This window comes from Thunnus thynnus, chromosome 21 (genome assembly GCF_963924715.1).
Source record: "Thunnus thynnus chromosome 21, fThuThy2.1, whole genome shotgun sequence".
Classification (NCBI taxonomy): domain Eukaryota; kingdom Metazoa; phylum Chordata; class Actinopteri; order Scombriformes; family Scombridae; genus Thunnus; species Thunnus thynnus.
In genome coordinates this window covers 9,565,901-9,579,694 of record NC_089537.1, presented here as the reverse complement: position 1 = coordinate 9,579,694, position 13,794 = coordinate 9,565,901, and the positions used below count along the sequence as shown (strand labels likewise).

Here is a 13,794-nt window from a genome sequence, read left to right as displayed (position 1 = left end):
CGAGACGGGCCACCGTCATTCCACTGGGTATTAAATCAAAATTAAAATGACATGCTCAAATGTAGACCCAATGGCTCATACTGTGGCTTGTCAATGAAGCTGGCAACGCTTAAGTTGAGTAAAGAGTCCATTATCTGTCATATGTCTCATAACTCTACAGCAGTGTCTGTGTGGTTTGGAAAAAGGGGGTTTATTAATTAATTTTACATATCTTTTTGCAATGTTTTCTGGCCTCTTTTTGTTTTATTTTTGCCTTTATGCTAGCTTAAGGTTGATAGAAACAAAGAAAGAGAGGAGTGTGACAGCATCAAGGATCCGCTGCTGTTGTGGTTATGTGGTATTCAGTGTAACCAGTAGGCTACTGGGTCGCACCTTTTTTCAGTAAACTACCATGTTGCAATAAACTACCATGTATATGCACATTTTGAATGTGCGTGAAAGTCAAACAAATTTCTGTTAATCAGAAGTATATTGTTTTGAAAAACACACTAAAATGCTGTGCTGTAGCTACCATTTAGGATACCAAGTTCATGTCCTTGTGATTCTGATTTATTCTTAGACTCAATGTCCTCAACTAAACTAAAAAAAATCCAATGAAAAACATTAATTTAATGTTTCTGCACCAGAACTGTATTCCTTGCAGTGTGGTGAATCATTCAGAGCATTATATTTTTCTATATAAAAATATATAGAAAAATAAAATTAATCAGTTAAATTAATAAATATACAGATATTATAATTGAAAAATGTTTTAAGAGATGGGGTTGCTTTGGTTGGAATTTGGACTCATGATCTTGGTGTTTCTGGCTACAACCCTGGTAAAGTGGCATTTTTTATATTGTACTTCAGGCAAAGTTTCAAAATATCTGAATATACTCATATAATAAGCTTCGAAGCATCCCATCTGCCCATTATTCAGGATAACACCTGTTTTAAAATCACTATTTTCTAATAAAACTTTTAAATATGTATAATTGGGAATGTGGTAGCGGACTGTGCTGGTGGTTGTGTGGTTTAGAGCATGAACAGGCCCTCAGCTCTCCAGCAGCTCAGCCTAGCCTCTTATTAATGCACAGGAGATCCGGCTCTTAAGAAGGCAGAAAATTGCCTTACATAACAAGCGCTCCACAATTTAGAAATACAAATGTGCACTGTTGACTGAAGCAGAAAATAAGACTGTTGCCCATCAACAGCACCACATTTCATATGAATAATTATAAAGCATGGGAGCTAGATGAGGAAAACAACCTGACCATGACAGCTCTACTACTTTTATTTACTTCAAATGAGGGATTAGGCAGGACCAACGATGAGCCCTGAATTTCTAAATAAGGAGTAACTTAAATTTATCATATTTCAGAGGGATCATTTGGAAAACTGTAAAGGTACTTTCACTTTTAGAATTACACCTACATAAAGTACACCCTGCACTTACTTTTTGGCTTTTCTGGTTTTGTTGGGTTTTCAGACCTCACCAAGTTGATATTTCCTTCACTTTTTGAGGTCTGTGATTCTTCTAAACTTCGCCCTGTTACTCTCATGGTGGGCAGAGGGTTGCCAGCTCAGACACCCAGCAGAAAGGCAGCTCCCTGATCAGCCCACATGCACACTGGGGGCAACACGCATTAGACGCCCACGGGGGAGCCCTCAGATGGAGCACCAAACTAGGGCTCACCTAACAGTGGATAAGGAATAGGGTTTCTTTAATTATGAGGCAGGGTTGTGACATTGAGTTCCCCCCTTCCTCTTCCAGCAGCCTCCCAGACACTGTCTAAGTGCTCCGCTCCGCTGAGGAGGCCAGTCCCCCCGCGGGGCGCGATTCCACTGCCTGTAATTTCTGATGCCCATTAGTGACCGCAAACAGAGCACCGGGCTCACACAAGGAATACAGCCGTGCAGCGCTGCCACGCTGTAAAAAGACCCTTTTAATGCAATGTTATTGCATTATGCCCTCCTCATAGACCAAGTCAAAAGTCCCATTTGTGGTCCCTGCAGAATATTATCAGAAATACTTCTCCACAGTCTTTCCAGTCATGGTTAGCAGAGGCTAGATTTGGTGTGCTTTGCAATGTATAGTGGACTAAATTCAAATTCCTCTAAACTGTACTCTCCTACTCTTTGAGGAACATTTTGCATTTTCCCGGTGGATGATTTTATGCCCTTTATGATTAGGGGAGGGAATGTGCAATTGATGGTTTTGTAAATGGACTCAACTAGAATGCAAGAGCAGTGCATTTTCTTAAGTCAACTCCTGAAGGAGGGGAGGCTCGGAAGTCAAAACTCATGGAATCAATACAAATACGGCTGTAAATGTCATCAATTCATCTCTCCACTTATGCTGATTTAGCTTGCGCCAACGACTGTGTATATTTTGGAGAAAAAGAGAGAGAGACATAGAGGGAGGGGAAGGAGGCGGATTTATCGATCAAGGGTGACCACATCTTAGCCACAGAGCCCCTCTCTCGTGATTAATCTTAGGGCTTAGAGTTGGCCAATGACAGATGACAGGCCTCCCCCTCAAACTCCTCCATTTCTCTTCATTACTGGCCGTATTTTTGGACACCACAGTGGAGAGTAATCATTTACCTTTATTGTGTTTATAAAGCTGCGGCACGGATGACCCTTCCTATATTGAATTGAGGACATCAAAAGATCACTGGACATTGATTAGGAGGATATTAAAGTCATTCAAATGCTATATTTATATGTCAAACAACAGCAGAGTGAAAAGAGATGCCATTTCCCCCTAAACAAAAACAAATGGTGTGTAGTTGGTCCAGTTGAAATACAACTCCTGAAATCAAGAAATATGTTTTATTACCTATTGAACATTTGAGGTAATTGTCTAGTAAAGGTTGGGAAGAGTCTTGGATAATACACCAAAATAATAGTGTTCATAATTTCTTTATAGCCTGATCTTATGACTCTAATGATTTTATTTTTCATTTTCTCACAGCAACCAGAAAAACGTGCCCAGGTATCCACTTTAAAGTCATAGCCAGAGCAGCAATAGATTTACTGCAACACCGGTTTAACGCTGCTATGATTTCCAACCCAACACTAGCACGGAACAGAAATAACGGCACCAAATATGTCACATCATGAGCTGAAATGGTCAGCACTTTCCTGTAGATACTTAATCACCAAGTAGTTTCAAATTTAATACATCTGGAAACAGCTAAATATTATAGATCATTTCTCAGGAAGAGAAATCGTGTAAGAGGAATGTAGTATAACTTATATTTTTACTCGCAGAGTGTCCCCTAACCAGAGGAAATATACTGCTGCCGTGATTGATGACAAAGAACCCACTCTGAACCTCTGCGACTCACAATTATCAACAAATGGGCTGGAGCAGATTTTATGTAATGATTAAAGCTGCTGTTAATTTCACATGAAGGTAATGAGTGGGGAGATTGACGGCCACTGTCTGACACTCCATCATCCCTTTATAGTTAGTTTAAACGTTTTCACGACTCTTTTCCTACTTCATTTGCATTTTGCCTCATTAGATATGGCCATTTCTGAGGCTGCCTGTGATATCCATTTCCTGGAGTTAATGCATTTTATTTGATCAGGCAAACCTCCCCAGTTAACTAGCTGTCATTCTGGCGTTTCTTATGACATCACTCCATTAGCACCCGCCATGCCACCTCAGCCACCTCCACGTCCACACCCACTGCCACCAACATCCCTACGCTGCCTTAAGCAATTACAACGTCCGACCATCACCGGATGCAGCGTTATTGTATTTCGCCGGGTGTTATCTGCCCCAGTTGTTCTATCCGTCTTTCACTTACCAATATTTTTCCTCAAGAATGGCTCTTTTTAGGGTTTATTTTTCACAACGGCTGGAGCAGAGGCCCAGTGGTGAGCAATAGTCGGCGCTCAGAGGGCTCAGAGTGCATGACCGCAGTGCGAGGCCCTGCCAACCAAGGGACCAGAGGTGTTTTGGAGGGCCTAATGGCATTTTGATGTTCATAAGCACAGTGGATGTGCGGGAGGGGAGACAGGGAGGTAGGGGAGAGGCCGTTTTGGGGGAGGAGGAGGAGGAGAGTCAGCAGAGGACTGTCAGCGGAAGACTAGCAGAGTCCTGACAGACAGAAAACGTGTTTTCTCATGTCACAGCTGATTACATTCACTCTGGAGTGGGAAAAGAGCAGAGAGGAGACAGAGATGTGAGGTCGGGATGAACGAGGGAAACTTCCATGTTGTTCCAGAGATAAAGGACATTCTTCTCATCCAGAAACAATAGTGAGATGGACTGTTAATTTGTACTTTTTGATCCACTTTGGGCTAAATGAGGACTTTGAAAGCATGGAGATTTTGACTTATGTCTTACATTTGAGTGCCTAATTTCCACCTGTAAGCAATCTAAAGACTTTCTAGACAGGATGATATTCCAATTTCACCAGAATATCTTTTTTCAAACAACAGTTTTAGCTGCTTTCATTGACAATTAAAAACATTACTGGCTGCTAATTAGCCAAATCATTCTCTGTGGTGTTGTATTCTCTTTTGATTTTCTCTGATATATTAGATAAATGTTTGATTCTGTTGTTGAATCATAGATGAGTAGAAAATAAATTTTACACGCCACTGAAGCCTGAGAGCAGACAAATCTACCCGCCTCTGGTGTGTGCACCATTTTGACCATTTATCTTTGCTCTTTTTTTGTCCTGTGCAGGCCAGAAAAAAAAGCAATTAAGTTTAAAATGGCCACATGAAAAGAGCAAAACCAAGAATAAACTCCAGTTAGTTTGTGTCAGACAATTTTAGTTTCCAGGGGTCTCTCCACGGTTTGCAGGGACGCTATTTTTCCCTCTATTCCTGAGATTACACGGGTTGCTGCACCAGGTGACCCTCATGGTCAAACAGGCGACGGAGAGCCTGGCGGAGTTTAGATTCCCTACCCTTCATACCGTACGGAGAAAAGATGCATTTTTAACAATTTGCAAGGTTTTTTTTCCTGCTAGAGACATTTATTTAGTGTCGGTTGATCCCTGTGTCGTTCTGTGTATTTGGCTTTATAAACTGTGAAAGCGCAGAGAGTGATAGGAGTTCTGGTGTCTTAAAGGTGACAAGATGATGTCACATGATCTAATGGAGGTTCGGACAGTGCAAAGGTTTGCTGCTGTACAACATGAGAATGTAATAACAAAAGAACTTGTTCATTTCTGATGCTGAATTTAACTTCAACATCTAAAATATTTCTTTAACAAACGCATTGACTTCTGTTTGTTTTTGCATTTGCTATATCCCAGCAGTTGTGTGGTCGACCTGAATGGTCTCTGCTGCCGAAAAATCCTCTTGACGCCCTTTTCATGGCGAATGAAAAGAATGAAACACAATGGTTAACTTGCAGGCTGTGCAAACTGGAAGATCACTGTTTATCTCCTCCAACACATGCAATCAGTACAAATGCTAGGCCAGGTCTGTCATTTTGTGCCTCCCGCCGAGGTGTTGAGAGGAGTCACCGTGGCGGAAAATCACCTGTTTAGGTGTTGAACACAGCCTCGCCTCTCCTTATTCCTGGCTCTTCTTCCAACTGCTATCCATATTACCCAGTGCCAGCAGATGCAGCAATAAAGTCTGCTCTCTTTTCACCTAGATTTACCAGAATAACATAGCATCTGAAAGGGCTATCATCGAATGAAACACAATGATAATGTTTCAAATAAATCTGAAAGCTTCTGCAACAGCCTATCACTCACACAATGACACCAAGCACAGCAGATTTTCTGGGAGACTCTGGGTGTGCTTGCCTGAGCAGATCACATTATCTATGTGTTGATCTGTAGCCTCTGTTTAACTCTGTTTAACTGGCCGTGTTGGCTTTTCTCCACGCTCCCATTCACTATAGCAACACCTATAATACTGTGTGTTCACCAAAATGCCTTAAAAGACCCCTCTTGACAACACTTAAGTATCTTATATTCACAAAACCTCTCTAACCTAAACTACAGCAGCACCTGGTTCATGTTTTATTACTCCCTCTCAAATACTATGACTTCTTCTCCAGTCAGAAGTGGAAGTGAAATCAGCTTCAGACTGATATCAACATGCAGCTCTCACCTACTTTTCAAGAAAACTCTTCTTTATCCGTCACCCCAAATTGGCCATATGTTAATTAAGTATTTTGAAAACAGTGGTGTTCATAATGGTGACATATATTATCACTGTAACGAATTAGCAATTTAGTGTTTTTTTGTGTGTGTGTGCTCAGAAATGTGGCCAAATCCATCTTGGTACATGATCTTGATGACTTTAAATAACATTAAACCTTCCATTTTAAAAGTTATCACTGCACATTACATCGTGGTAGTGGTCGACATACTGTATTACAGCTTTAGTTTCTGCTCTTTTAAAACATCTTAAGCAAATTAAATAGTTTTGACTATGAAGAGAGACTATTGTGTGGACATCCCTACAGCTTACTTGGAATCATTAATTTGGAAAACAGAAATTTGTAGATAGATAACATGATAAAATCATATCATCATATCACCATATAAATTAATCCTGCTGAAAGTTGATACACAATGATATTGAATTATGATCCAACTATGATAGGTCAAAGATAGGTCAGACCTTTACATGAATTTAAGAAGAAAAAAACCTCCCTATGTAGCAAAGTGTTTTGGGCAAAGGACAGTTTGGTAAAGCAGACATATCTTTGGCAGAAGACATACTGTATGTGTAGCTGATTCTTTTAAAAAATACAATAGTAAAAGCTTATCTTGTCAGTTAGCGTCATCTGCAGTGCAGTGTTTGTTTTTCGAAGATCAGACATAAGTAAATATTACCAGAAAAGACAAGATTTCATAGTGTTTTAACAAATATTGTGTGCAAAATGGTAAATACATGCATCTTTCATGGTTTGTTTTCTCTGGTTTAATGAACTTGGACAGTAAATAAGCACATACGATCAAATCCCAAAATTAATATAAGTTGTGGAACTTCTTATCAATATAGACTGTTGATTAATATCAAAATCTTTCATTTCTGGTTGACTGATATTCTGTTATCTTTTAAGCTTTTAATGTCAGGCTGTATAGAACGTAATTAACGTAAAGAATCAGGCTTCTGCTTTTCTAACATTTGAGATGTTAAGATTTCTGAAGGACAACCGCTGGACGCATAAAAGACAATCTTGCGATTATCAAGGAAAAACTGGATGACTTTCAGACGAGGGGAGGCAATATCAATCACGGCCAATTTGAGGCCACCAACATGAAATATGATTTCATAAGACAAATGCAGTGTCATTCTTAATGTGCTTAACCTTTACTGTCAATGAAAAAGTATTGATCGCTCAGTGGCATTTTTTCATCATTTGATTTCAGAAAGTGTAATAATATATGGTGGTGGGGTAAGATAAAAGATGAATTGCAACTGAATGATCTCAGATGAACAAAGCTGAATTCCCAGCAGAGTGCAAGAAGTGTGGAGAAGTTGATGCTTTCAGTCAAAGACGAAACACACGCTAGATACTTTATGATATTTCAAGCCTTTTATATAAACTCTACTTTTAATTCTAGCAATCCTGTTTGAATATTGCCAACAATATTAGCAGCAGGGAGCAGGCAGCTTGCTTCTAAGCAGTGTTTCTATTCTCTATTCTGGTGAGTAATTGGGAGGTCTCCTATCTCTTCTTGGTCTTTGATCTACTTACTCAACCTAATAAGACTTTGCTCTGCTGCACTACAACCAAATCAGCAGTGCATTTTCAGCCCCCTAATAAGTGGTTAGCTTGATTTATATGGGTAATCTTGGCGATGTGGCGGGGCTCTACAACCTCTCCCCGACGCAAGGAGCCTCTTTTCACAACCACAGGCCAGACCAGATGAGTCCATTACAGCAGGGGTAAAGATGGTCATTTTAACCCCCCTTTTCCTTCAAAAGTATCAGCGTGCTGGTGTAGTATGACGCAGGAGGAATTCGAAGCGTATTGAAGCGCTTGACGATACAGTGATGCATGGCCACACTGCCGCACTCTATTGTGAGAGCGGGATGCTGTTGGGCTATTGCCACGGGTAGAAAGACTCGGCTCGGCCCGTGGGGAGCCCCAGGGGCCGGAGGAAGCACTTAGAGTGGTAAAATGGCCATTTATTCACAGCCGCCCTCCCGTTCTCACTGCTCCTCCCTACCCTTGAGCCTCCCACTGGGTTCAGGAGCACAGACCTCTGGGAACTGTATGATGGACTGCATAGCCCTCACTACTGGACTATACAGACCTCACTGCAGTCGGCCTATTCTGGCCTTGGCAACAAAGAAGTGTGAAGCCCCCCCATGCCGAGCCTTTCTGAACCTGTGTTTTTTTGTCTTTTTTTTTTAAGAATTTGCATTACACTGGTAAACATCTGCACCGGTTTCTTTGCTCTCACCAGCTGAATCCTCTGGCCAGCCAGGCGGCGGTAGCAGCGGCAGCAGCCATGGGATCCATCGCCGGTTCTCAGGTGTTTGGCAACACCCTCTCAAACCTGCAAGGAGCCACCGGACAGCTGGTCACCAACGCACAAGGACAGGTGAGGGGTGTACACCGGTTGTTAACATGCTAAGAAACTTTCTGAGTGACCGGTTTTACATACAGCTAATTAAATACTACAAAGATAAAACAATTTCCTCGGTAACCGGTCTGTGAAAGCTGTTTCTGGTCCTTACAGTCGCACACTTTATCATGTGGCTATGTGAAATTCAGATAAAACATTTGGATAGTATTTCTGATCTTTCCTCATAGATTTCCAGTGGTGGGTCTGTTTGTTGTCTTGAAGCTGTTTGTCTACAGTCTAGTAGCCGCTGCACCACATATTAAGCTTTTTGGGAATAAACAAAGCCCTTCTTTCTCTTATCCACATGCGCCTGTCGCAGTAAAACGCTGACCTTGTCATATTTACAGGGTGGCTGCAGAATTGTTCCATCAGTAGCCAGAGGCTTGAACGATGATGCTTGTCATTGTGGGGCCCTATCTAATGAATCATCTTATCACAGGTGCACACAGCACATATTAAAGGAAAATTGTATGGACAATGTGCCCTTTCATGCCACTCTGTGTTATTTAGCTTAACCCCTGTTTCATCTTTTAACATTTGCACTATCCTCATAGCAATATGTTAAGAAAAACATCAGATACTTCAAGTTGTTGTTGGTGATGCTTCTTAGAAATGAAACACATGAAAAAAAGACTTAATTTTTAATGATACACATGATGTTTAACCTACTGGAGTTAAGTTTCAGTGCCACCAGTGTGACCGTGCTTCTTTGTTTATAGTTAAGTGTTGTCTGTGCACGAGTGCTTGATGCTAAACGTTGCTAATGAGACAGTATGGACTTCCCTGGCTCACAAGGTGCCTGGAGCACTGGGGACAGATCACTGTGGATATGGACTTGATGGGATGCTCTGTGCTTTTGTAGTGTCTTGGCGGCTGACACTCCCTGACATAATCAGGTCACAGAGACGGTCAAAGCCCTGGGCTACAGCCTTTGCTCCCCGCCTCATTATTCCACAGCATTATTCAGACGGAGGGCTCTGAAACATGCACTACCCTATCAGAAGGTCCCCCCCACCCCACCCTCTTGCCCCAAACACTGAGGAGATTATACAGCCTAATACATACCTCAAACAAGGCTGGAGGTCCAACAAACATGCTCTCAGAGGCTCATACTGTGAAAAGAAAAACTTATGTCAGCATGAAAAATCTAAAAAGAAAAAAAAAAAACAGGAGTCAGAGGAGTAGCTTTTATCAAGGTTTGCACTCACTCAAAAACTGCTTTTATCCATTCAATGTAGTGTTTAATTGGAATTTTAGCTAACAATCTCTATCATAACTGTACTCTATGAGTAAAAAGTCACCTTTCCTTGAATTTAAAACATGGTATACTGTCTTTGACCGCATAATTTCCTCTACAACTCTGTCAAAAGACCTTTTCATAAGAAAGAGCTCTGGGGACCTTGAAAAGTGCCAAGTTTGATGGACATTTTGAGTTCAATGTGTTTTTAAACCTTAATTATATTGAGCCTAGCCTTTTTATTCTCCAAGGAGAATCAGTGAAGTTATTTTATCCTCATTGCCTCTACAACAGTAGTTTAGGCTGAGGATAAAAGCCAGAATGTTGTTAAATCACACTTACTCCTGATATTTTTCCCCTTTATGAATCTCTGGCATTTTTGTGAACACCTTCTTTTCAGTACAAATTCCTACTTTCCCTGCAGTGTTATCCTGGGTTTCAAACCGAGGCAGGAAATAGGGATATTTAATTTAGACCACCATACATCCTGAAAGGTGTACACACCCCTGAAATGGTTTGTGTGTGTGTGTAGTAAATCCCAGCTCGATTAACCCCTCCTCCAATTGGGCCATCCATCCCTTTCACTCTCAACATTCCCAGTCTTTGGTGAGGGCTCAGGCCCCCTGGGTGGACAGTGCTGCCACTAATGCAGAGAACAACAGGTAAGGAACACACGCACAATTAACCTGCAGAGCATGTTAACCTGCAAAGCCGACCCTCAACACAAGCGCTTCCTGTGTATTGATGGAAGCTTCCAGCCCATAGATCAAGTGTAACCACAGTGTAAACTGCTATTGATCTTGCAATTGTAAATCCAATTGAGAGAGGGCTGTAACTATTGATTATTTTCGTTATCAATTAATCTGTCAATGTTCTACAAGTTACTGGTTTACTTGTTTTGCCTGACTGACAACCCAAAAATATGAAGAAGTTGCAAATTCTTGTTGTTCAGAAGGTGCTACTATTCAGCTAATATTCAACATTGAAACATTTAAATTGTTTAAGTAATTAATTAACTTTGAAAATCATTTTGTCTGTCAACTGAGTAATTTCTATTAATGTACTGATCATAGCATCTCTAAACTACTGTGTAGTCATTTGAACATTTTTGATGTCAGTGCCAATGTTTTACGTACTGATACCAAAAGAATACTTTTTTGGAAACCTTAGTTTGGGTAATATGAACCTGTTTTAAGATGTTTCCTGCTGTATAGTTGGGAAAATAAAACAAAAGGCTGATAACTTTGAAGAAAATACCTGCCGGTTCTGTATTAGGCGTGAAAATGGATACCCAGGAAGAGTCTTCTTTCCAGTGGATCATTATGAATCTGCTGTTTTAGTCTTTGATTTGCTCCAAATGTTTGTTTTTTTTGGACTTGTGTGTTGACACAAGTCCAAACTTCCCAAACATTTTGTCTCTCGGGTCTCAGTTCACCCCATGAACAGTGGAGGAGAGTAAATGGGCAGAGATATTGCCTGGCGACCATGGCTAAAGACACAGATTGCTCTGGCTGGAGAGATGAGATGACATTTCTGTGGAAACAAGAGCAGCATAATCTTAATGAGTTCTGCTGGGTGGAGAGAGGCTGTGTTACTCACATGCCATATAAAGTAGAGCGGGAAGCAAACACAGGAAGCCAAATAAAGGAGAAGAAACAGCAGGATAGCCAACAGTGAGTTAGAGAAGGTCTTGAGGGCTGCTTATTTATGAAATGGATGATATAGCACCTTAAGTACCGACTCAATCAGGAACACACAAACAGGTATTTTGAAACTGAAATGGTCGCATATCTCCAACAAATTCAGACTCGCTGTACAGTGAGCGAATATCCTGCTGGATATATTGAACTATTCTCACTGTGCAGCTTCCTTATGAGCAGCTTCAGCACACTTCTTAAAACATGCTGTCATTAATCATTTTTATCATTTGAACATTTTTGATATCAGTGCCAGTGTTGTACCTAAGTTTCAGTGCTGATACCAAAAGAATACTTTTTTGAGAACCTTAGTTTGTATAACATGAACCTGTTTTAAGATGTTTTTTCCTGTTTAACAAAATATGACGTTTAAAATGTAATGTAATTTAAAATGTTTTGTGATTTAGATTAGAAAACGCATGCTCAAATAATGTCTGATCAATCACTGTTAGCAGCAATACTTGATGTTATAGACACATTTTGGTTGATACTCAAATTATTGAGGTGCAGTTAAGTTCAAGTACAAACTCAACAGCACTTTCATAAATGAGGCCCGTGCTCTTTAAACCACAACATTACTGCATTCATTACTTTCCATTAGACTATTGTATAACAAAAACCTGCCCTTCTGTCTATAAGTTACCACTCAGATAGTCGTCTACTCTGAGAACTTTACACTTAGAGTATGAGAAGAGCTTTGTGACACTGCCATGAAACATCTGCCATGAAACATCTGCCTGACACGGTCAGATGGAGAAGCATTGCATCGTGGGACAGGGACGAGAGCTAAGCTGTCAGTTGCCTGCTCTTTTATTATGCTTATAGAACAACCACTTAGTCCAATGACGATGAATAATTGAGCGGAACAAGTTCCCTGCCACAGTGGCATGCAAAGCGGGATCAGTGGGACTCGGGAGACACGAGTGTCAGGCAGGGCAATAAAATATGCTAAGTGGCAGGAGAGCATTACAGGGAATTTGTAAAGCCGGCGCGGAGAGAGAGATAAATTATCTCTCCCCTAATGCGAAGCAACGTAAGCAAATGAGCCGTGGCAAGGATGAATTACAGATTGTCGGCCCACCTTTCTCTCACTGATCCCTCCCTATTATGTCAAAGAGACAGGGGGAGAGAGGAGGGGGAGGCAGACCGCGCATTAAAACACATCAGCAGTGGTGGCGAGAGAGACTAGAGAGCCAGAAAAGGCTCGGTTAATGCTATGTGGAAGCTGCTTGTAATTCTGTGTTGCTTTGCGTAGAGGTGTAGAAGCTCGGGCTGAAATATAAACTTAAAGAACGAGTCGAAGACAGTGCAATTTTAGCAAAAGTAGCTTTTTGCCCAGTTGCCAAATAACAGAATTTAGAATGATGGGCGTCTTATCCATGTTGAGCCGCTCTCTGCTGTAATGAGGCTTGGTGGAGGAGGGCTGTCAGCGGGGGGAGGGCAGGCGGGGGGCCAGTGCGACGGCTGCTCAGGAGCTGCCCAGAACCAGTCCCCAGATGACATTAACCTTCATCATGGTGAAGAGGCGCTAAGTCCCCCCTAAAGCGCCACTCTTGGCCACACTCTGGCAGCTCTGAGAGCTAAAACGCTGCAGTGACACTCTGCCGCCCCCTTTGATCTGCCCTTCCTGATTACAGCCACAGAGGAGAGGAGAGCAGGGGATGGAGGGGGGGGGTGGAGGAGGGGTGAAGTACCCCTGGGACCCTGAGAGTTGAATTAGAAACACAGGGTCCTGTCGCACTCTCTGATGCTCTCTTTCTCCCCCTCTTATTGTTTCTTTTTCTTGCTCTTTCTTCCCACTTCTTGCTCTCTGCCCGTGTGTGTGTGTGAGAGAGAGAGAGGGTGAAATGGGAGTCTCTGTCTCTCAGCAGCCACACTCCTTCTCACCAGAGACAGACAAAGACACTTAAGCACAAACACACTTAGACACACACAGTCACACATACACACACACTCATCCCGGTCTTGGCCTGGTGATGGATAATACAGTCAGTGGTGTGCACCATCACACACACAGGTATTCAGCGTTGACCTTTGCAGTGTGCTCCCAGCAGTCTGCTTTGGCTTCACTTGCTCTAGCCTGTAAAACCACGTCAGTGACAGATGATCAGTGGACGCTTGTACATGTTTCTCTCTCAAAATCACTCGCAGATCAACTCGAAAGCAGAGGGCTCTGATTAGCCTCATAACACGGCGAAATGACTGCTCACGCTTTGTTTCCGCTCACATCCAAAAAGCCCCCCCCCCCCTCAAAAAAAAAAAAAAGACTCACAGCGGCAGAGATCATTAAGACTGATACCTCCAGTAG

The 13,794-nt window shown here is 41.8% G+C and overlaps 1 protein-coding gene across 6 annotated transcripts in view; it reads left to right on the top strand.

The window, feature by feature from the left end:
• pou6f2 (POU class 6 homeobox 2) overlaps positions 1-13,794 on the top strand; it is a 74,426-nt gene that overhangs the window by 45,203 nt on the left and 15,429 nt on the right. For all 6 annotated transcript variants that reach the window (XM_067577478.1, XM_067577482.1, XM_067577477.1 and 3 more), the window contains one exon: positions 8,391-8,528. In XM_067577478.1, the coding sequence (XP_067433579.1) occupies positions 8,391-8,528 (138 nt within the window). The remainder of the gene's footprint in view (positions 1-8,390; positions 8,529-13,794) is intronic.